Source organism: Bos indicus, chromosome 3 (genome assembly GCF_029378745.1).
Source record: "Bos indicus isolate NIAB-ARS_2022 breed Sahiwal x Tharparkar chromosome 3, NIAB-ARS_B.indTharparkar_mat_pri_1.0, whole genome shotgun sequence".
NCBI lineage: Eukaryota > Metazoa > Chordata > Mammalia > Artiodactyla > Bovidae > Bos > Bos indicus.
This window is the reverse complement of record NC_091762.1, coordinates 105,400,793-105,423,558: the sequence shown is the minus strand read 5'-3', so window position 1 is coordinate 105,423,558 and position 22,766 is coordinate 105,400,793. Positions and strand designations below refer to the sequence as shown.

Genomic DNA, 22,766 nt, shown 5'->3' with positions numbered 1-22,766 from the left:
AACAAAAGAATTCTTTGGATCCACAACCTTTTACAATCAGGAAGAAGACTGAGAAGGCAATCTCGGCTTTCTTATGGAAAAGGAAGGATGACTCAGAGGACAAAACCAAAAAGCCATGGAAACAACTTCCAGAAAGCATTGGATCTAATCAAGGAATTGGCAACATATGCCCACCTGGATTTCAGGATTTCTACATACCAGTGACTGCGTGTGCCTCCAGTTTTTTTGCCCTTTCAACAAATGTATCTATAAGTTATTATGCCTATCCCACCACTGTATGCAGGTTATATGGGGAGCATACAACACATTTCTTTAGGTCACAGGTCTTCAGTTTGAGAAGAAACTGCACCAGAGAGATCCCCTTTGCCTGGCTCTGATTTTGATGATGAGATCCTAGATCTGAAGTTTGATGTTGTAAAGGGATGAGACCTTTAATGGGGAACATTGCAAAGGGAAGAATACATTTTCCAAGTGGGAAAAATAACTTATGTCCAGAGAGTGGACTGAGGTGGTTTTAAAATATGGTCCAAAATTCTTTGACCCTCCTCCCATCAAGATATGGGGTCTACTCCCATTCTCTTGAATCTGGGCTTTGACTGCTTGATCAATAGAATATGGTAGAAATGAAACGCTGTTAATTTTGGGGCTCAAGCCTTAAGAAAATGATAGCTTCCACTTCCTGTCTCTTGGGGACACTTGCTCTTTGAACTCAGTCACCCTGGTATGGGGAAGCCCAAGCTACCTGCTGGAGACATCTGTGGAGAGGAGAATCCACAGCCAGCACCAATTTTGTTAGCTGCATGAATGAATCATCTTGGAAATGGATCCTGCAGCCCCAGCTGAGCCACCTAAACTGATACCAAATGGAAGAGAGACAAGCTTTCTCTGCTTTAATTTTAATATGGCTGAATATACTGATATTATCTTTTCTAGCTACCGAAAGGTTATGTACTTTTTCTCTCTTTTTTAAAAAAATATGTATTTATTTGTTTGGGTTTTTTTAATATAAATTTATTTATTTTAATTGGAAGTTGATTCCTTTACAATATTGTATTGGTTTTGCCATACATCAACATGAATCTGCCACAGGTATACACGTGTTCCCCATCCCGAACCCCCGTCCTTCCTCCCTCCCCGTACCATCCCTCTGGGTCGTCCCAGTGCTTGGATGTGCTGGGTCTTAGTTGCATCACTGAGGATATGTCCTTGGGGTACACAGACTCTCTAGTTGTGGCACATGGGCTCCGGAGTATGCGGGCTCAGTAGTTGTAGTGCCAGGCTTAGCTGCTCTGTGGCCTGTGGGATCTTAGTTCCCCAGCCAGGGATAAACCCGTGTCCCCTGCATTGCAAGGCAGATTCTTAACCACTGGACCACCAGGGAAGTTTAAATACTTTCTGTTTTATAATTTATGCTTATTGTCTTATTTTAAAAATATTTCCCAATCTTAAGGTCATAAAGATATTTTTTCACACTGTCATGCTTTGGTTTGGGGTTTCCCTGGTGGCTCAGATGGCAAAGAATCCACCCGCAATGCAGGAGACCTGGGTTCGATCCCTGGGTTGCTAAGATCCCCTGGAGGAGGGCATGGCAACCCACTCTAGCATTCATGCCTGGAGAATCCCCAAGGACAGAGGATCCTGGTGGACTACAGTCCATGGGGTTGCAAAGAGTCGGACATGACTGAGCGACTAAGCACAGCACATGCTTTGGTTTTCTACTGCATCCATGAAATTGGAATTTGAGGCTGTAAAAAAAAATTCGGAGAAGGGTCCAGCATGTAAGGAGCGTGGAATTAGCCACTTCATCTTGACAGTAAGTAAAAAGCTGAACAAACTGAAAAATCCTTTTAAAATCCATCAGAAACGTGAGGTCACAGGGCAAACTGCTGCCCCCCATCAAGTCTGAAGAGACAGACTGATGAATACAGAGAATCACAATTTACTAAAAAGAAACCTGAACAGAAACTAGTGCAGAGGTAGGAAAATCTAAACTACAATCGATGAATTGCTGGAAGCTCAGTGTGAACAAGTCTCAGAGTGAAAAATTTCAGGGGGATCCACTCATGGGGTAGCGGGGGGCATCCCACACTTTTGTGAGTTTTACCTCCAGAAGCTCAACCAGGTTCTCACAGTGAATATCGGAGAAAAATCCCCTCATGCTTCCAGCAGGGGGTAGGGAGGAAAAGGAGCCATTTAAAGGTATGCCAGAGCATTCTGTCCTTTTTAACAAGGTCTACCCTCAGGAGAATTATTTTACCAGAGTTTAACCTGCTGGGGTTTGATCAGAGACTAACATACCAGGGGGAAGGGAAATACCCAAGTCTAGCCCCCTCCAGCCATCTTGTCCCATCTAAGGGGAGATGAGGGGGACTGAGAAGCACTGGTGAAGTTCACAGTCTAAGAGCACAGCCTCACCGAAAGACTGAGACCTAATCACAAGACTATAGAATATCTCTCCTTCCTCATACCTTACCTCTATATTACCAAAGGCCTATTTACAACAATTCCTTTTACCCAGTACATTATACCTGGCTATCAGGAAGAAGTTACAATGCAAAAAATCCAGTTTGAAGAGACAGACCAAGTATCAAAAGTAGACTCAGGCATGGCAGGGATATTGGAATTATTAGATAAAAATTTTAAAACAACTACAATTATTACACTAAGAGTTCTAATAAATAAAGCAGAGAGCATGCAAAACAGATGAGCAATATATGCAGAAGATGGAAATTCTAAGAAAAATAAAAAAGCAATGCTAGAGATAAAAAACACTGAAATAGAAATGAAAAATGCTTTTGATGGGCTTATTAGGAGACTGGACACAGTAAAGAATTGCTGAACTTTAGGACATCTCAACAGAAACTTCTAAAATGGAAAAACAAAGAAAAAAGAAGACTGAAAAAAGAACCCACCCAGAACAGACTGAGTATCCAAGAACTGTGGGACATACAAAAAAGGAGGAACATACACATAATGGGAAGATCAGAAGGAGAAGAGAGAAAGGAACAGAGGGAATATTTGAAGGCCAAATTACAGTCAGACACCAAAGCACAGATCCAGGAAGGACAGAGAACACCAAACAGCATACATGACCAAAAATACTACGTCTAGGCATATTACATTCAAAATGAAGAAAAACAAAGATATAACATCTTGAAAGATTTCAGAGGAAAAAACCATCTTATCTATAGAGGAGAATCCCCAAGAATCTCCATTCTTACATCTTTAGAAGCCGTGTGAGCAAGAAGAGAATGGAGTGAGATATTTAAAGGGTTGAGAGAAAATACCTATCAACTTAGAATTCTGTACCTTGAAAAGTTAAAGTGAAGGAGAAAAAAACCCTTTCTCGGACAAAAACCAAAGGAGTTTGCTGCCTATAGACCTGCCTTGTAAGAAATGTTAATGGAACTCTCTAGATAGAAGGAAAATAACATAGGTCAGAAACTTGGATCTACACAAAGAAAAGAAGAGCAGGAGAAGGAATAGGTGAAGGCAAAATAAGAACTTAATTTTCTCATTCTTAATTGATCTAACAGATGGAGGCTTGGTTGCTCAGTCATGTCCAATTCTTTGTGACCCCATAGACTGTAGCCTGCCAGGCCCCTTGGTCCATAGGGATTCTCCAGGCAAGAATACTGGAGTGGGTTGCCACTTGGATCTTCCCAACCCAGGGATCGAATCCAAGTCTCCTGCATCGCGGGCAGATTCTTTACCGCCTGAGCCATCAGGGAAGCCCAAGAATACTGGAATGAGTAGCCTATCCCTTCTCCAGGGGAACTTCCCAACCCAGGAATGGAACAGGGGTCTCCTGTATTGCAGATAGATTCTTTACCAGCTGAGCTATGCAGGAAGCTCGATATAACAGATAAGATATTTGTTCAAAATAAAAATAGCAACAATATATTAGATTATATATGTTTGCATGTATATGTATATATACATGCTTATGTGTACTTATCCCTAAGTGAAGTGAATGACAGTGATCATACAAAGGATGGAAAGGAGGAATTAGGATTTTTATATCTGTGAAGTGGTATAGTGTTATTTGAAAGTAGACTTAGATTACTTATGTATATCACAAACTTGAGGGTAATCATTTTAAAAAGTAAAAAAGAAGTAAAAATGATATGCTAAGAAAGGAGAAAGAATGGAATCATACAAAATGCTCAATTAAAAGCCATGAAAGGCAGAAAAATAGTGTAAGACAAAAATAGGACAAAGTACAAGGGCAAAAAAATAAAAAACTGTAATAAATATGGTAGATATGTATCCAATTATATCAATAAACATTTTAGATGTCAATGATCTAAAGATCAAATTGCCAACATCCGCTGGATCATAGAAAAAGCAAGAAAGTTCCAGAAAAACATCTATTTCTGCTTTATTGACTATGCCAAAGCCTTTGACTGTGTGGATCATAACAAACTGTAGAAAATTCTGAAAGAGATGGGAATACCAGAGCACCTGACCTGCCTCTTGAGAAACCTGTATGCAGGTCAGGAAGCAACAGTTAGAATTGGACATGGAACAACAGACTGGTTCCAAATAGGAAAAGGAGTACGTCAAGGCTGTATACTGTCACCCTGCTTATTTAGCTTATATGCAGAATACATCATGAGAAACGCTGGGCTGGAAGAAGCACAAGCTGGAATCAAGATTGCCGGGAGAAATATCAATAATCTCAGATTTGCAGATGACACCACCCTTATGGCAGAAAGTGAAGAGGAACTAAAAAGCCTCTTGATGAAAGTGAAAGAGGAGAGTGAAAAAGTTGACTTAAAGCTCAACATTCAGAAAACGAAAATCATGGCATCTGGTCCCTTCATTTCATGGCAGATAGATGGGGAAACAGTGGAAACAGTGTCAGACCTTTTTTTGGGCTCCAAAATCACTGCAGATGGTGACTGCAGCCATGAAATTAAAAGACGCTTACTCCTTGAAAGGAAAGTTATGACCAATCTAGATAGCATATTCAAAAGCAGAGATGTTACTTTGCCAACAAAGGTCTGTCTAGTCAAGGCTATGGTTTTTCCAGTGGTCATGTATGGATGTGAGAGTTGGACTGTGAAGAAAGCTGAGCGCCGAAGAATTGATGCTTTTGAAGTGTGGTGTTGGAGAAGACTCTTGAGAGTCCCTTGGACTGCAAGGAGATCCAACCAGTCCATTCTGAAGGAGATCAGCCCTGGGTGTTCTTTGGAAGGACTGATGCTAAAGCTGAAACTCCAATACTTTGGCCACCTCATGCGAAGAGTTGACTCACTGGAAAAGACTCTGATGCTGGGAGGGATTGGGGGCAGGAGGAGAAGGGGACAACAGAGGATGAGATGGCTGGATGGCATCACTGACTTGATGGACGTGAGTTTGAGTGAGCTCTGGGAGTTGGTGATGGACAGGGAGGCCTGGTGTGCTGCAATTCATGGGGTTGCAAAGAGTCAGACACAACTGAGCAACTGAACTGAACTGATCTAAGTACATCAGTTAAAAGAAAGAGATTCTCAAAGTGGATCAAGAAATGAGACCCAACTTCATGTTGTTTAAAAAAAACCAACTTTAAATATAAAGACACATATAGGTTAAAGATAAAGGGATGGAGAAAAATATGCCATGCTAACAGTAATCAAAGGAAAGTGGGAGTAGCTTTATTAATCTCAGACAGAGCAGATTTCAGAGCAAGGAAAGTTTTCAGATAAAAAGGGGCATTACATGATATCAAAGGTCAAACAGCCAAGAAGACATATCGATTCTTACTGTGTATGCCTCTAACAACAAAATATGGGAGGCAAAAATTGACACAGGAGAAATAGATGAATTTTTCCTCCTTGCAGGAGAAATTGATGAATCCATTATTATGGATGGAGATCTTGATATGTCCTCTATCAGAAATGAACATATTCAGCAGGCAGGAGGACATAGTTGAACTCCAAAGCACCATCAGTCAACTGGATATAATTGATATTAGAGGCTACTTCACCCAACAACAGAGAACACATATTCTTCTCAAGGTCACATCAAACATTCACCAACACATAAAAAGCACTATACAGTCCATGGAATTCTCCAGGCCAGAATACTGGAGTGGGTAGCTATTCCCTTCTCCAGGGGATCTTTCCAACCCAGGAATCAAACCCAGGTCTTCCACACGGCAGGCAGATTCTTTACCAGCTGAGCCACAAGGGAAGCCCAAGAATACTGGAGTGGGTAACCTATCCTCCAATGGATCTTCCTGACTCAGGAATCGAACTGGGGTCTTCTGCATTGCAGGGGGATTCTTTACCAGCTAAGCTACCAGGGAAGCCCAAAACATACCTTAACAAATTTAAAAGAACAGAAATCATACAGTATGTATGCCCTTAGATGACAATGGAATTAAACAAAAAATCAGAAACAGAAAGATAAGTGAAAAATCGCTAAATACTTGGTGCTTAAAGAACATATTTCTAAGTATCACATGGGTCAAATTAGAAATCTCAAGAGACATTTAAAGATATTTTCAACTAAATGAACATGAAAACATAACTTATCAAAATCTGTGGGATACAGCCAAAGCAGTGAATAGAGGGAAATTTACAGCACTGAGTGCATACATTATAAAAGAAGAAAGACCTAAAGTCAATAATCTAAGCTTCCACTTCACGAAATTTTAAAAAGAAAACTAAATCCAAATAAGCAGAAGAAAAGAAACAGTATAAATTAGAGCACAAATCAATGAATGAAAATTAGAAGTCAACAGAGAAAAATCAATGAAACAAAAGGTTGAAAGTGAAAGTGTTAGTTGCTTAGTTGTGTCTACCTCTGTGACCCCATGGACTGTAGCCTGTCAGGCTTCTCTGTCCATAGAATTCTCCAGGCAAGAATACTGGAGTGGGTAGCCATTCCCTTCTCCAGGGGATTTTCTAGGCCCAGTGATTGAACACAGGTCTCCTGCATTGCAGGCAGATTCTTAAGTGTCAGATCCAGCAGGGAAGCCCCAAACCAAAGGTTGGTTCCTTGAAAAGATCAATAAAACCAATAAGCCTTTAGATATGCTAATAATAAAAGAGAGATGACACAAATTACTAATATCAGATATTGAAAGAGATGGATCACTACAGATCCATGGTCATTAAAAGGTACTATGACTAATTCTATGCTGACAAATTTGATATCAAGATGAAATGGACCAATTTGGTGAAAGACACATTCTACCAAAACTCACACAAAAAGAAAAAGACATTCTGAATAGGCCTATATTTATTGAAACTGAATCAATAATTAATAACCTTCCAAAATAGAAAGCACTTGGCTCAGATGGGATTTACTGGTGAATTCTACCAAACATTAAAAAAAACCACATTCTACCAATTCTCTATAATCTCTTTCAGAAACAGAAGCAGAGAGAGTACCTCTTAGCTCATTTATGAGGACAGCATTACTGCTATCTCAAAATGAGACAACAACTTCACAAGAAAATTACAGACCAATATCTCTCATGAACAGAGGCAAAAATCCTCAACAAAAATATAAGCAAACTGAATTCAACAACATGCAAAATGAATTATACACTAAAATCAAATGGAGTTTATTGCATGTATGTATTTCCAAACTCTTCATTTGAAAATCAATGTAATCCATCACATCAAGAAGCTAAAGAAGAAATATCACATATCAATAAATAGATGCAGAAAAAACATGTGGCAAAAAGTCCAAGACCTATTCATGATGGAAACTTTCAACAAACTAGGAAGAGAGGAGAACTTCCTCAACTTCATAAAGAATGTCAACAAAACCCCCACAGCCAACATCATACTTTTTTTTTTTTTTTTCCAACATCATACTTAACAGTGAAAAACTAGAAGTTTTCCCACTAAGATCAGGAACAAGGTAAGGATGTTTCCTCTTACCACAGGTTTTAACTCTGTACTCAAAGTCCTAACTAATGTAATAGGATGAGAAAAGGAAATAAAAGATATACAGTTTGGGAAGGAAGAAATAAAACTTCCTTTTGTCTGTAGATGACATGATCATCTATGGGAAGAATGCAAAAATAATTCGCAGAACTAATAAGCAGTTGTAACAAGATTGCAAGGTATAAATATACAAAAGTCAATCCTTTCCTATAAAACAGTAATGAATAAGTATAATTTGAAATTAAAAACAATACCATTTACCTTGTAGCACCTTCAAAAATAAAATACCCAGGTATAAATCTAGCAAAATATGTACAATATTTATATGAGGAAAACTATAAAACTCTGATGAGTAAAATAATAATAAAAAACCTAAATAAATGGGAGAGATATCCCCATGTTCATGGATAGGAGGACTCAATATTGTTGAGATGCCCATTCTTCTCAACTTGATCTATAGACTCAAGGCAATCCCAATCCAAATCCCAGCAAGTTATTTTGTGGCTATCAACAAACTGCTTCTAAAGTTTATACAGAGAGGGAAAAACCCTGAATAGCCAACACAATACTGAAGGGGAAGGACAAAGTTGGAGGACTGATACTACCCAACTTCAAGACAGTATGGTGTTGGTGAGTTGAGTTCAGTTTAGTTGCTCAGTCATATTCGACACTTTGCCACCCCATGGACTGCAGCATGCCAGGCTTCCCTGTCCATTACCAACTCCTGGAGCTTGCTCAAACTCATGTTCATTGAGTCGGTGATGCCATCCAACCATCTCATCCTCCGTCATCCCCTTTTCCTCCTGCCTTCAATCTTTCCCAGGGTCTTTTCCAATCAGTCAGTTCTTCGCATCAGGTGGCCAAAGTATTGGAACTTCAGCTTCAGCATCAGTCCTTCTAATGAATATTCAGGACTGATTTCCTTTAGGATTGACTGGTTTGATCTCTTTGCAGTCCACAGGACACTCAAGGGTCTTCTCCAGCACCACAGTTTAAAGGCATCAAAACTTCAGCACTCAGTTTTCTTTATAGTCCAACTCTCACATCTATACATGACTACCGGAAAAACCAGAACCATAACTTTGACTAGACAGACCTTTGTCAGCAAAGTAATGTCTGTTTTTTAATATGCTGTCTAGATTGGTCAGAACTTTTCTTCCAAGGGGCAAGCGTCTTAAAAAATTTCATGGCTGCAGTCACCATCTGCAGTGATACTGGAGCCCGAGAAAACAGTCTGTCACTTGTTTCCATTGTTTCCACATTTATTTGCCATGAAGTGATGGGACCCGATGCCATGATCTTAGTTTTTTGAATGTTGAGTTTTAAGCCAGCTTTTTCACTCTCCTCTTTCACTTTCATCAAGAGGCTCTTTAGTTCCTTTTTGCTTTCTGCCATTACAGTGATGTCATAGGCATATCTGAGGTTATTGCTATTTCTCCCGGCAGTCTTGATTCCAGCTTGTGCGTCATCCAGCCCAGCATTTTCTATTATATACTCTGCATATCGGAGAAGGCAATAGCACCCCACTCCAGTACTCTTGCCTGGAAAATCCCATGGACGGAGGACCCTGGTGGGCCACAGTCCATGGGGTCGCTAAGAGTCGGGACACGACTGAGAGACTTCACTTTCACTTTTCACTTTCACGCATTGGAGAAGGAAACGGCAACCCACTCCAGTATTCTTGCCTGGAGAATCCCAGGGACGGGGGAGCCTGGTGGGCTGCCGTCTATGGGGTTGCACAGAGTCGGACACGACTGAAGCGACTTAGCAGTAGCAGCAGCAGCAACTCTGCATATAAGTTAAATAAGCAGGGTGACAATATACAGCCTTCACGGGCTCCTTTACCGACTTGGAACTAGTCTGTTGTTTCATGTCCAGTTCTAACTGTTGCCATTGTTTCATGTCCAATTCTAACTGTTGCCTCTTGACCTGCATACAGATTTCTCAGGAGGCAGGTCAGGTGGTCTGGTATTCCCATCTCTTTCAGAATTTTCCACAGTTTGTCATGATCCACACAGTCAAAGGCTTTGGCATAGTCAATAAAACAGAAAGAGATATTTTCCTGGAACTCTCTTGCTTTTTCGATGATCTAATGGATGTTGGAAATTTGAGTTCTCTGCCTTTTCTAAATCCAGTTTGAAAGTCTGGAAGTTCATGGCTCACGTATTGCTGAAGCTTGGTTTGGAGAACTATCAGTATTACTTTGCTAGCGTGTGAGATAAGCGCAATTGTGTGGTAGCTTGAGCGTTCTTTGGCACTGCCTTTCTTTGGGATTGGAATGAAAACTGATCTTTTCAGGTTCTGGGGCCACTGCTGAGCTTCCACATTTGCTGGCATATTGAGTGCAGCACTTTTGCAGCATCACCATTTGGGATTTGAAATAGCTCAGCTGGAATTCCATCATCTCCACTAGTTTTGTTCATAGTAATATCTCCTAAGGCCCACTTGACTTCGCACTCCAGGATGTCTGGCTCTAGGTGAGTGATCACACCATCATGGTTATCTGGGTCATTAAGATATTTTTTGTATAGTTCCGTGTATTCCTGCCACCTTTTCTTAATATCTTCTGCTATTGTTAGGTCCATACCATTTCTGTCCTTTATTGTGCCCATCTTTGCATGAAATGTTCCCTTGGTATCTCTAATTTTCTTGAAGAGATCTCTAGTCTTACCCATTCTATTGTTTTCCTCCATTTCTATGCATTGATCACTTAGGAAGGTTTTCTTATCTCTCCCTGCTATTCTTTGGAACTCTGCATTTGGATGGCTATTTCTTCCCTTTTCTTTTTTGCCTTTCGCTTCTCTTCTTTTCTCAGGTATTTATAAGGCTTCTTCAGACAACCATTTTGCCTTTTTGCATTTCTTTTTCTTGGGGATGGTTTTGATCACAGACTTCTGAACAATGTTATAAACCTCCATCCACAGTTCTTCAGGCACTCTATCAGATCTAATCTATTCAATCTAATAGATTGACTCTATTTGTCACTTCCACTGTATAATCATAAGGGATTTGGTTTAGTGGTCTACTGAATGGTCTGGCGGTTTTCCCTACTTTCTTCAAGTTTGAATTTGGCAAAAAGGAGTTCATGATTTGAGCCACAGTCAGCTCCCATTCTTGTTTTTGCTGACTGTATAGAGAGCTTCTCCATCTTTGGCTGCAAAGAATATAATCAATCTGATTTCAGTATTGACCATCTTGTGATGTCCACGTGTAGAGTCTTCTCTTGTGTTGCTGGAAGAGGGTGTTTGCTACAATCATTGTGTTCTGTTGGCAAAACTCGGTTAGCCTTTGCCCTGCTTCATTTTGTACTCCAAGGCCAAACTTGCCTGTTACTCCAGGTATCTCTTGACTTCCTACTTTTGCATTCCAGTCCCCTATGATGAAAAGGACATCTTTTTTTTTTTTTTGGTGTTAGTTCTAGAAGGTCTTGTAGGTCATCATAGAACCATTCAACTTCAGCTTCTTCAGCATTAGTGTGTTGGGGCATAGACTTGGATTACTGTGGTATTGATTTCTGGTTTGCCTTGGAAACAAACATAGATCATCCTGTTGTTTTTGAGACTGCATTCAAGTACTCATTTCAGACTCTTTTGTTGACTATGATGGCTACTCCATTTCTTCTAAGGGATTCTTGCCCATAGTTTAGATGTAACAGTCATCTGAATTAAATTTGCCCATTCTCGTCCGTTTTAGTTCACTGATTCCTAAAATGTCGATGTTCACACTTGCCATCTCCTGTTTCACCACTTCCAATTTACCTTGATTCATGGACCTGACATTCCAGGTTCCCATGCAATAATGTTCTTCACAGCATCGGACTTTACTTCCATCACCAGTCACATCCACAACTGGGCATTGTTTTGCTTTGGCGTTGGTGAAAGAACAGACAAATCAATGAAACAGAACCCAAAAATAGTCCAACACAAATACAGTGAACTGATCTCTGACAAAGGAGCAAATGCAGTACAATGGAACAAAGATACGTTTTTTCAAGTTTGTTCAACAAATAGTACTGAGACAACTGGATAGACACACACAAAAAAGTGAACCTAGACATAGATTTTATACCCTTCACAAAAATTAACTCAAAATAGATACAGACCTAAACATAAAATTCAAACTATAAAACTGCTGGTATAGCCAGACAATGGTATGTTATTCAGCACTTGAGAAGTGAGCTATCAAGCCACGAAAAGACACAGAGGAAATTTAAATATATATCATTAAATGAAAACACCAATCTGAAAAGGCTAAGTATATTGAATGATTTAAATTTTATGACATTCTGGAAAAGGTAAAATTATAGAGACAGTAAAAAGGTCAGTGGCTGTCAGAGATGAGTGGGGAGGTAAGAATGACTAGGCAGAGGACAAAGGATTTTTAGAGCAGTTAAATTATTTTGTAAGATTCTATAATGGTGGATACTTGTCATTATATATTTGTCAAAATCCATAGAAAGTACACCACCAAGTAAGATCTCTAATGTAAACTATGGACCTTGTGGGGTGATGATGCTCATCAATGAACAAATGCACTATACTGGTGGGGGACGCTGATGATGGAGAAGGGGAAACGTGTCGGGGGTAAGGAGTATATGGGAAATATATTCTATACCTCCTGCTCAAATTTGTTGTGAATCTAAAAAAGAAAAATAATCTAGTAAAAAATCGATAAAACAAGAGTTCTTCATAGCAGATGCAAATACCAAGAGTGGGTAAGGAGAGTGTAGGCATTTTCTAAACATATGTGACCAAATTCCTAAATGTATGTAAAGTCCCTTTATGCAGAGCATTTTGCAGGACTAGTTTTCCACCAAATACCCTTTGGAAAATGCCACTAGAGAAATAATGATAATTAAAAAAAAAATTGCCAGGAATAAGAAACTCAATAAAGAGTTTAGAAGATACAGTTGTGGAAAGCTTGAAGAAAGTTGAACAAAAAGACAAAGAGAATAGGAATAAGAAGAAAGAGGGTCAAGAATACAAAGGATGACTTCAGGAGGTTCAACATCTGAACATACGCCAGGAAGAGTAAGTAGATAAAAAGTGAGGGAAAATCATTGATGAATTTAATAAAGTTTCAAGAAACCAAATGATGGAATGAGCACATTATATGTTCACATGGTGAGTAAAAATACTCATATTCTAGGTGAAATTTCAGAATAATGGGGATGAAGAGAAGCTTCAAAGAGAATAAACAGGCTTCACACAAAACTGAAAATAAAAATCTAGGGAAGATTCCATGGTAAAATAAAGATTACATTGTAAAATAAAGGAGCAAACTGGGATAACATGAAAGAGAGATGAACATGCTTGAACATAAAGAAGAAAGATGTATACAGCAGTAAGAGACTGTAAGGCTGAGCTAGTAAGTACATAGCAAAATAAACACATAACAAAAAAGGTCAAGATTTAATCTAAAACAAAGTTTTGTACAACAAAGGAAAAGTAATCATAGTACTCTACATGGCTCAATTGAGACTAGCATAAAACAAGTTACAATAACACACTATTGAATTTCAATCTAATCATAATCATATCATCTTATTAAGACAGAGAAGTATGTGTGGGTGGGTAACAGGCAAAGAGATTAAGAAGAGTTAAATCCTGGGTTGCCAAAAAAAGAAAAGGAAGAGTTAAAGTGTGTTGGTACAAAAATACCTCAAGTTTAAAAAAAAGCCATTATAAGCATTCTATTTACATATATGAAAGTAAATAAAAGAATCAGCTAAATTAAAAGTGACTGCCTTCTGTGAGAAGTAAATGACAGGGGATAGAGGGGGTCTGTTCCTCTTCTTTTTATAATAATTCTTGTAGTCTATTTTTCCTTTAAACTGTTCTCATGTATATAATTCTGAAGAAAATAAAAAGTGTTGTGCAGTTAAAAAAAATGAAAGGTTGGTAATAAAGGATATAGCATGGCACACAGCTTTCAATCTATGATAGCTTTTATTGTTAACAGTTGAAGCATCTATAAAGGTAACTTGGACTAACTGTATCATTGTATAGGTGTGTAAACTGAGATCAGAAAAGGAAGTGAAAGCAAGATCACACAGAAAGAGCAAAGGTCCAGTCAGGATGGTGAAACAGTGATCAGTGAAAACTGCTATAGCCTGGCCAAGAGCAAGAAACAGGGATACAAAGTGAAGTTGCCATTTTTCTCAGCTATGAGATTCAGACCAAGGGATGGATTTCAGCATAGTGACCACCAGAAGAGATGAGTTACATCATTTTAAATGAGTAGCGAGGCACAGTCATGAGGCTTCCACTAGTATGAATCATCTAGGTTTTGTTGAAAATGCATCCAGGCACCTAACTGATATTTAGAATCATATGGAGTAAACAAGCAGGTATACAGGAATCTAGTGGGCATGTTATAGGTTAGAAAATGGAATTAATATCTTCGCCGAGGTGTTCCTCTATCTTTACTTCCTCATCCATGGAGCTAAGCTAAGCTTTGTTTATCAATCTAGTAACATTTTTGGACTAAGCAAACCCAGTAACTGGCTGAGGCTAGATGCATAAGACACATTTGGAGAAATAATGTGATAGTACCCTGATGAGAGCTGAACATAAATGTTACCAGCAGGCTCTGTTCTTTTCCAAAGGTTATTTGGAGAGGAAATGACTGGGCTTCCCTTCAAGCACTAACATTCTAGGGTGGAGACAAACTCAACTCCTAAGAAAAAGGCTACCTTAACTTCCATGAGGATCATTCATTCCAGTTCCTTAGATTTCCCTAAGAAGACGTTTTCACACATGTATCTTAATTTACACATAAAAATGAATATTGTTCTTTTTGTCAATAGTTACCCCACTGGGAGGCTGTACATCTATTCTAAAGGGGTAGCTCTTTTAGAATTACCTTCATATAGTTTATGAAATGGGAACAGATATGCACAACCCAAGTGATTACCCACTCACTATGGTTATCAGATTTTGCTTTGAATCAAACATGCACTGATTTGTCTCCAAAATAAAAAACACTTTCACAGTACCAAAAATTGCCACCGTCAAAAATTAAAAAAACCAGAGCAGTGTCATATATATTTGAGTGGTGGCAGAATAATTATAATGCTGGAAGGGTTCTGGAAAGGGTCACTAAGGAGGGAGCATCCCAAACTGGAAAGGATGGGTATAATTACAAACTGAGCCAGTGAGCTCCTGGTGCTGGCTTCATGTCCATCCCACCCCCAAGCCCTAGATCCTCAACTGTAAGTTCACAGAACATCTACCGAAGTTTCTTGGATCATTTTGACAGAATGGAGATGTCTCTGAAGTTATTTCAAACATCAAATTAAAAAACTTTAAAGATTCTGTTTAGATTTATAAATGGATAGGGGGCTAATTGGGCTACCCTGATGGCTTTGCGGGTAAAAATCCGCCAGAGATGCAGGCAGATGCAGCTTTGATCCCTGGGTTCGGAAGAGCCCCTGGAGGAGGAAATGGCAACACACTCCAGTATCTTTGTCTGAAAAATTCCATGGACAGAGGAGACTGGAGGGTTATAGTTCATGAAGTTGAAAGAGTAGGACATGACTAAGTGCGTGTGCCCCAGCAGGGGGCTAATTATTGGTACAGTATGAGAGACAGTACAGACCCTGGGGCCTGGGGCCTGTTGCAGCTAATACTGTGATCTGCTCTTACCTGTGGGGGCCTGTATGGCTGAGCTGGGTATGGTGGCAGCATCTTGGGGTACAGTGCTGGTGTCCGGTTCAGGGGTGCTGGTTGTTGGTGAGGTGGGTGGTGGGTTCAGCAAAGTCCGAGGTTTCCTCTGTCAAAATGGATGAGGAAAAGTTTGCTACCCATGATAGGTAACTTGTCTTCTCATTCCTCTATTCTTAGCACTCAATGCACCCATGAAACTGGAATACGTTTGTGGATGGGACTGTGTTCTTTCTTTTTTATTTTAATTGAAGTATAGCTGATTTACAATGTTGTATTAGTTTCTGGTATACGGTAAAGTGAGTCAGATATATACGCAAACACACATATGTATTCTTTTTCAGATTCTTTTCCATTACAGGTTATTACGATATATTGAACACAGTTCCCTGTGCTATACAGCAGGACCTTGTTGTTTATCTGTTTTATATATAGTAGTGTGCATCTGGTAATACCAACCTCCCAACCGACCTCTTCTCCCACTTTGCCCTTTGGTAGCCGTAAGTTTGTTTTCTATATCAGTGTGTTTATTTTGTAAATAAGTTCATTTGTATCCCAGATTTCATATATAAGTGATATCATATGATATATATATATATATTTCCCCCCCCTGCCCCCCGCAAATAGCCTCTTGTTCAAAGCTGCAAAAACAGTAGATGCTTAGTAAATATTCTCTCAATCTATGTATAAGATTCTGGGCTTCTGTATAGCCAGGGCTTAATTCACTATCTTTTATATGTATTCAGTATTATTATCTGAAGTCTGGATTTTTTATTAGTTAGACAGAAAAAAAGCAAAAAAGGAAAAAAAAATGCTGCGACCTAAGTCTACTTTGACATCAGTTTGTTTCTCTGTTGAAAATGGAAACATCCCTTCCCCTAATTCCACAAACTACTTTCCTCTACCTACCTCTTTGGCTTATTACCTGCCATTTCTTATCTTAAACCTTGTATTCCAGTAATCTCTAACTATAGTACTTCCCTAAAAACCTGCAGTTTTATCTAGTCCTTGCCTTTATAATAATAAACCATCTGTTTTGCTAGAATACCTTTTTTTTTACCTTATAAATATCTGTTTGTCCAGGAAGCCTTTCTAGATGTCCTCTAGTTACTGTCTCTTTTGTGCCATTTCTGTACTTTGTATGGTTGCATTTGTTACAATGTACTTTCGCTATATATTTATATACTGGTGTCCCCTATTAGCTTGGTGCTCCCTGAGGGTCTGATTCTGCTTACCATTCTGACATGATACTTGGCATATGGTAAGTATCATAAATGTCTTTCAATGAAGCATACAGTATAGAATATCAATAATGGGAGTAGTAATAATGATTTGAGAAAAATCTAGTATCTCCTCTATGCTGTTCTGGGCAATCTCTGGGGGAGAAAGATCACAGAAGGTTGTTTTTTCCTCAAAGAAACAGTTTTCTAAAAAGCCTTTCTGAATGCAAGGAAAACATAACCATCACTGAGATCCAGAAATCCATTTTTACTAAATGTCACATGTAGGGTCCACTCTGGGAGCTGTATAAACCTGATTGCCTTCTCGGAGTGTATCAGAGAGAGAGCCCAATGACAGCAGGCACATATACAGGATGGCGTTGCCTGTCAAAGCAGTCATGCAAACTCTTATATAACATTCAAAGCATGCATAGGACATGGACATTTCCTCCTGTTTTTGATATTGCCACAAGTAAAAATCTAAATGAGCAATGAGTCAGGAAAGAAAGGAAATAGTTCAACTTTACTGAGTTGGTAGGATTTCATGGGGGTTCCTGAAGAAACAAACCTGGTGAGTTTTGGTTCCCAAATATTGGAGAAAAAAGCAGAAAGATGTAAAGCATTATTGAGCTAGGTGCATTTACATGTATTATATCTATTCATATGTTATCCATTCTATTGGTGAGAAAATTGGGGCTCTTAGCCTTACTCAAAGCTTTCTCAAAGTCAACACAGTGGTAACAACTGGAGATGAGATATAAATCTAAGTTTCTCTGGCTTCAAAGCCTATGCTCTTATCACAAGATCACTCTGCTTCAAAAATGAATATACAGGTCATAGGTTAAGTAGAGGCCTATACACTTACAGGAATAGGCAAAATCACAGGAAGGGGAATTAGGGAGTCAAATGCCAGGCCATAAAATACAGTATTAGATGAAAGTTATTGCTTTTAAGAGGACTGGAAAGAAAAAGGACTTTGGTTACTATGTTTAGGACTTCCTGAAAGCAGAGCTGAAGCAATCATAGAATTATAGTTCTTAGCTTTGAAGGATCTTAAAAGTTACTTAATCCAACTATCTACCTAATACTTTTACATCCCACTCCTTAAAAACATCCATATCAGTACCTGGGTACTTGATGAAATACCTGATGAAATGCCTCTAGTGATGGGAGATTACTACTTGCATTTTGAAATAGATTTAACTGTTCCTTTTATGTTGAGACAAAGCCTATTTGCTTGAGTTTCTGCTTATTGGTTCTTTCTGTCTTATTGGTTTTTGGAACCTCATGGACAAGTTTTCTCCCTTTTTAATCTAACTGTCAAGGGGCCCTCACATCATCAAAAGCATGACTTCCTTGGCCTTGGAATTTTAGAGCCTTCAGCCTCTCCTCCATAACATGAGAATGAGAAGAGAGTAATGGAGACAAAAATGAATCAGGATCTGGGTTAAGGGTTAATGATAACAGATTGGGAGTATTATGCATTACATAGAAGGATCAGGATGTGACATCAAGAATTCAAAACCAATAAATAAGGGATATTCTCAATTGGAAATCATCACTAAAATCATCTATCTATCTATCCATCCATCCATCCATCCATCCTGCATATATTGAACATTTCCTAAGAGACTGAGATATAGGGCATGGGCAGGAGAAAAAGAGAAGACTAGGTTCTTGACCTTCAGGAGCTTATATTCTAGAAGGACTGAGGCCAGCTGGAGCTAAGAAACAAAACAAACCCACCCAAACAATCAAACCTAGAGAAGAACTCAGGAAATTGGAATGGAATGCCTAAGGAGAACTGGGTATCATTTTCACACTGGAACTCAGGTAGTCTAGTTTGGGAGGGAGTTGCAGAGAAATTCTCTGAGACTTAGGAAGTGATTGGAGAAGATGATGCCAAAGGAAGCCTTAGAGAAGCAGCTGAGGAAGTTTCGTATCAATGGTTTTCTGAGGGAAGATACACATGGAGACCTGGTCATGACTAAAAGGCGGTACTTTCAGTAACAGTGCTCAGTGAAGCTCGACCCAGCAGTTTTTTCCAACACCAGAGGTTAAGTGTTACCTTCCTTGGGAAATGTGAGTGAATATATGATGGGGCAGCAGTGATCTTAGAACTAGAAGATCTGGAGATCCATCTCTGTAGCCTTTGCCATTGATTAGCTGTGTGACTATAGGGAAGTCATTTCCCATCTCTAAGTCTCAATTTACTTGACTATTTAACATTAACACTACTTATCTCCTAGGGTTTTGTGAATATCATATGATCTGTAATGGTGTCAAGTATAGAGCCTGATCCTTAGTATCAATAATTTCCTTTTTTTTTTTTTTTTTTAAAAGAAGGTATAGGGACAGAAAAATAAATACATTTACAGTGTCAGTTTTCTCCTTCTGATCACATACCTGGGCATCCACTTTGTGTAGGTTAGTAACAATTAGGAGCAGAGCCTTTCATCTATTGAAGATATCAGACCAGAATTCCCATGAATGTAACTTTCAAAGTAAAAATTTGTTTCTTATCCATACTATCTTATCTCTAACATTACCAACTCCCAGCTAAGTAGCTAAAGTAGGGATGACAATATAGGAGATTCTCCTTAAAAGCACACACGAGGTGGAGAATAGAGTCAGACACATTCCTTTCTAAGATGGATGGATATGGATGAGTTATCCCTTTATAACCATTTATCCCTTGCTGGCAAACCCACATTTTTACCTACCTTACTGCCAGGTTTGGGACCCCTCTTCTTTGGGAATTTCAAAGGCTCAGCTGACTTGGATGGGGTAGAGATGGGATGGGGAATTAGGGGCTTGGGTGTCCGGCCCCGCTTCTTTCCTGGTTTACGACCCCTCTGCCCTGGTTGATGCTCCAAGACAGTTTTGGTGCTGCTGTGGATGCTGGGCTTCTCAGTGTTCACATCGGATGCAGGGTAGGGATTCTTTGGAATCACAACTGCAAGAAAAAGACTCATTCTAACACTCCCTCCTCCCACCTGCATCCCCATCCCAGCCAGAGGGAAAAAAAGACTTGCTACTTCTGCTTGGATAGTTTTATCCCAGGAAGCTAGTCTCTTGGCATCTGACCTAAAAGTTAGAAAATCTCAGAGGAGAACTGAATTTAGATTGGCCAGAATTGGAAGTTTTAATTATTTCTGGCTAATGTAGGAAAAATATTACACGTTTCTTCCCAAAGAACCTAGTTCAAGCATATAAACAACCACAGGCTCAGAGATGGAATGGCTCTTAGAAGCTTACAGTCTTCTGCTAAGAATGAAGACCTGAGGCTCAGAAGAGGAAATGATGCCTTCCCTAGGTTACACAGGGAGTTGGGATAAGGACTTATGTGTGGAAACTGGGTTCTGACAACCAAATCAGGGATTTTCTGTATCAATTTACTTAAAGTTTTAGTGTGATTATTGCAGTGAGGACTACTGAAATACATACAAATATATACATCTAATAGCATCTTTCCTTACCTTAAAAATTTGGACTTTAAGATAAGGTCCAAATTCTTTATTCTGATATCCAAATTCTTTATTCTGATATCCAAAGACCTTTGTGATTTTGCCCCTGCCTTGCTTCCTAGATATGTCTGATGTCATTTCCTATCACCCACCCCCATGTCGTAGCTCCACTGTTTTCTGAACACCAGTTTGTTCAAACACGTTGAATTCTCTGTTCTTTCTGATCTGAATACATCAATACTCAGTTTCTGACACTCAGCTCCAGAATCACCACCTTATTGAGGCCTTGTCTGACAATTCCATCAGTGCTCCACCTGCTCTAAAACAGTCTGCAGAGTACTTTCAATTTACTCTGATCATTCATCTCCTTAATTGATAATTCTTCAAGGTAAGCAATATCTAATTCATTCCACAAAGTTATTAAGCATTTACTACAGGCTATACATTATTTTAAGTCCTGGGGTAGAATAGTGAACAAAACATAGTTTCCACTCTTACGGAGCTTACCACCTAGTGGGGTGGTAAAAAAAAAAAAAAAAAAGAAAATTGGCAAAAAAAGACACAACATAATATTAGGTAAATGCCATGATTAAAACTAAAGCAGCAAGTTAAGGAGACACAGAGGTGAGGAAAGTCCTCTTTGTGAAGGTGACATCTGCACAGAGCTCCCAAGTGAAATAAAGGCAAAGTCTTATGAAGGCTGAGGGAGAGCCATCCACTAGATGGTCTATAACAAGTGCAAAGATTCTGAGATGGGAACATGTTACTGTCTTTGAGAAATGGAAGGAAGATCAGTATAGCTGGAATTGAGTGAGCAAAGGGGAGAGTGGTGGGAGATTAGGTAGAGAAGAAGTAGCAATAAGACTGTGTGGGATTTTGTAGACCCTGAAAATGAACCTAAATTTATCTTAAGTCTGAAGGGAAGCCACTGGAGAGTTTTGAGCAAGTGAGTGACAGGGCAGACTTAAAAGGGAACACTCCGGCTGCTCTGGGAGGGGAGGGGACGAGAGTAGAACTTAGGAGACAAGTTGATAAAGTAATTACAGTGGGCAGGTAGAAGACAGTGTTTCTTGTGCTTCCAGGTAGTATGTAACAGATATGACGATGTGGTGCTGCTGATCCAGCAACTAGAAAAAATCAGACACATTTTTTAAAAGATACTGCATTGTTACAGAAATTATGAGGATTAGATGAACTGGAATTCCAGACCTGGATGAGGAGGATTTCTTAAGTAGCTGACACTGTTTTCTTTCCTGAGCACATTTGCCAAATTTGGGCATGAATTAACGGTCAGTCTTGGCCTGTGCAGAGGAGCTTCACTGGAGGAAAGAGAAACTGATGAGGCTGCTATGAGATTGGAATTTGAGGAGGTCCATGAATATGGCCTGTTTGTCCCAGAGGACATCTGCTGAGTTTTGAGCCTGCATGTTGGGGCTGCAAAGCTAGGCTGAAAGCTTCTAAAAAGACAGAGTGAAAATTCCCATAATTTTGTGACTTCAGCAGACAAGGTCCCACCAGAAGGATGAGGTCTACTTCTAACACAGCCGATCTCCTCTTCAAGATAAATGCCTTATTTTGAAATTGTAAGGACTGAAAGGTCAAAGAACCAAGCCCCAAAACTCTCAAAGGCAGGACAATTTCTTGTACTTTTTCACGACTATGAAGATGAAGACCCATTAGGCTCTCAGTCGAGGGCCTAGGGCCTCGGAATATGGATATAAACCGTAGATAAAATTCATATCTGAACTAGTTCAATCCATGATTAAACTGAGAGGATCAGGCCCTTATCCTATTAGCATAAAGGAAAGAGGAAAGAAAGAATTCTTTCTGATAGAAAATATCAGCTGGAGTCTCAAAACTTCTTTTATATAAAACATCCAGTGTGTGTGTGTGTGTGTGTGTGTGTGTGTGTAAGACAGAAATATAAAGAGTCAGAACAATGTGACTGATAATCAAGAAAAAATATAGACAATAGAAAACTCATGATCCAGATAATGAAACAGACTTTAAACTAACGGTAAGTAATACAGTTTTAAAAAGTAGAGGAAAAGATGAAAAAAATGTAAGAAAAGATAATACTCACAGAAAACTGCAACCTTCATAACCAATTAAACAAACATACTAGAATAAAAACAATATTAAAAATTAAGAATTCATTGGACGGATTTAAGGGTAAACAAGATGTAGCAGAAGAATTAAAAAATTTGAAGAAAAATCAACAGAAAACATGCAAAATGAAGCAAAAATACAGAAAAAAAAACCCCAGATAAACAGATTAGAACATTAGGGACACGTGGACACAGTCAATAGATACAAAATATGAGTAACTATAATCCCTGTGAGAGAAGACAGAGAGAATGAGGAAAAACTATACTTGAAGACTAATGAAAGAAGAGCTCAGCAATCCACAAGCAGCAAAAACACACAAAAAATCCAAACTATACCAAACCACATCACTGTGAAACTGCTGAAAATAAAATACATAAAATAAAGCGAAATGAAAGACAAAGATACATTTTTAAAAGCAGT

At 39.0% G+C, this 22,766-nt stretch overlaps 1 protein-coding gene across 13 annotated transcripts in view; it reads right to left on the bottom strand.

The window, feature by feature from the left end:
* Positions 1-22,766, bottom strand: part of SCMH1 (Scm polycomb group protein homolog 1) — a 224,737-nt gene that overhangs the window by 21,734 nt on the left and 180,237 nt on the right. For 12 of the 13 annotated variants that reach the window (XM_070786754.1, XM_070786756.1, XM_070786753.1 and 9 more), the window contains 2 exons: positions 19,494-19,726; positions 15,533-15,659 (listed from right to left, as the gene is read on the bottom strand). The exons of the other annotated variant lie outside the window; for it this stretch is intronic. In XM_070786754.1, the coding sequence (XP_070642855.1) occupies positions 15,533-15,659; positions 19,494-19,726 (360 nt within the window). The remainder of the gene's footprint in view (positions 1-15,532; positions 15,660-19,493; positions 19,727-22,766) is intronic. 13 annotated transcript variants of the gene reach the window in all.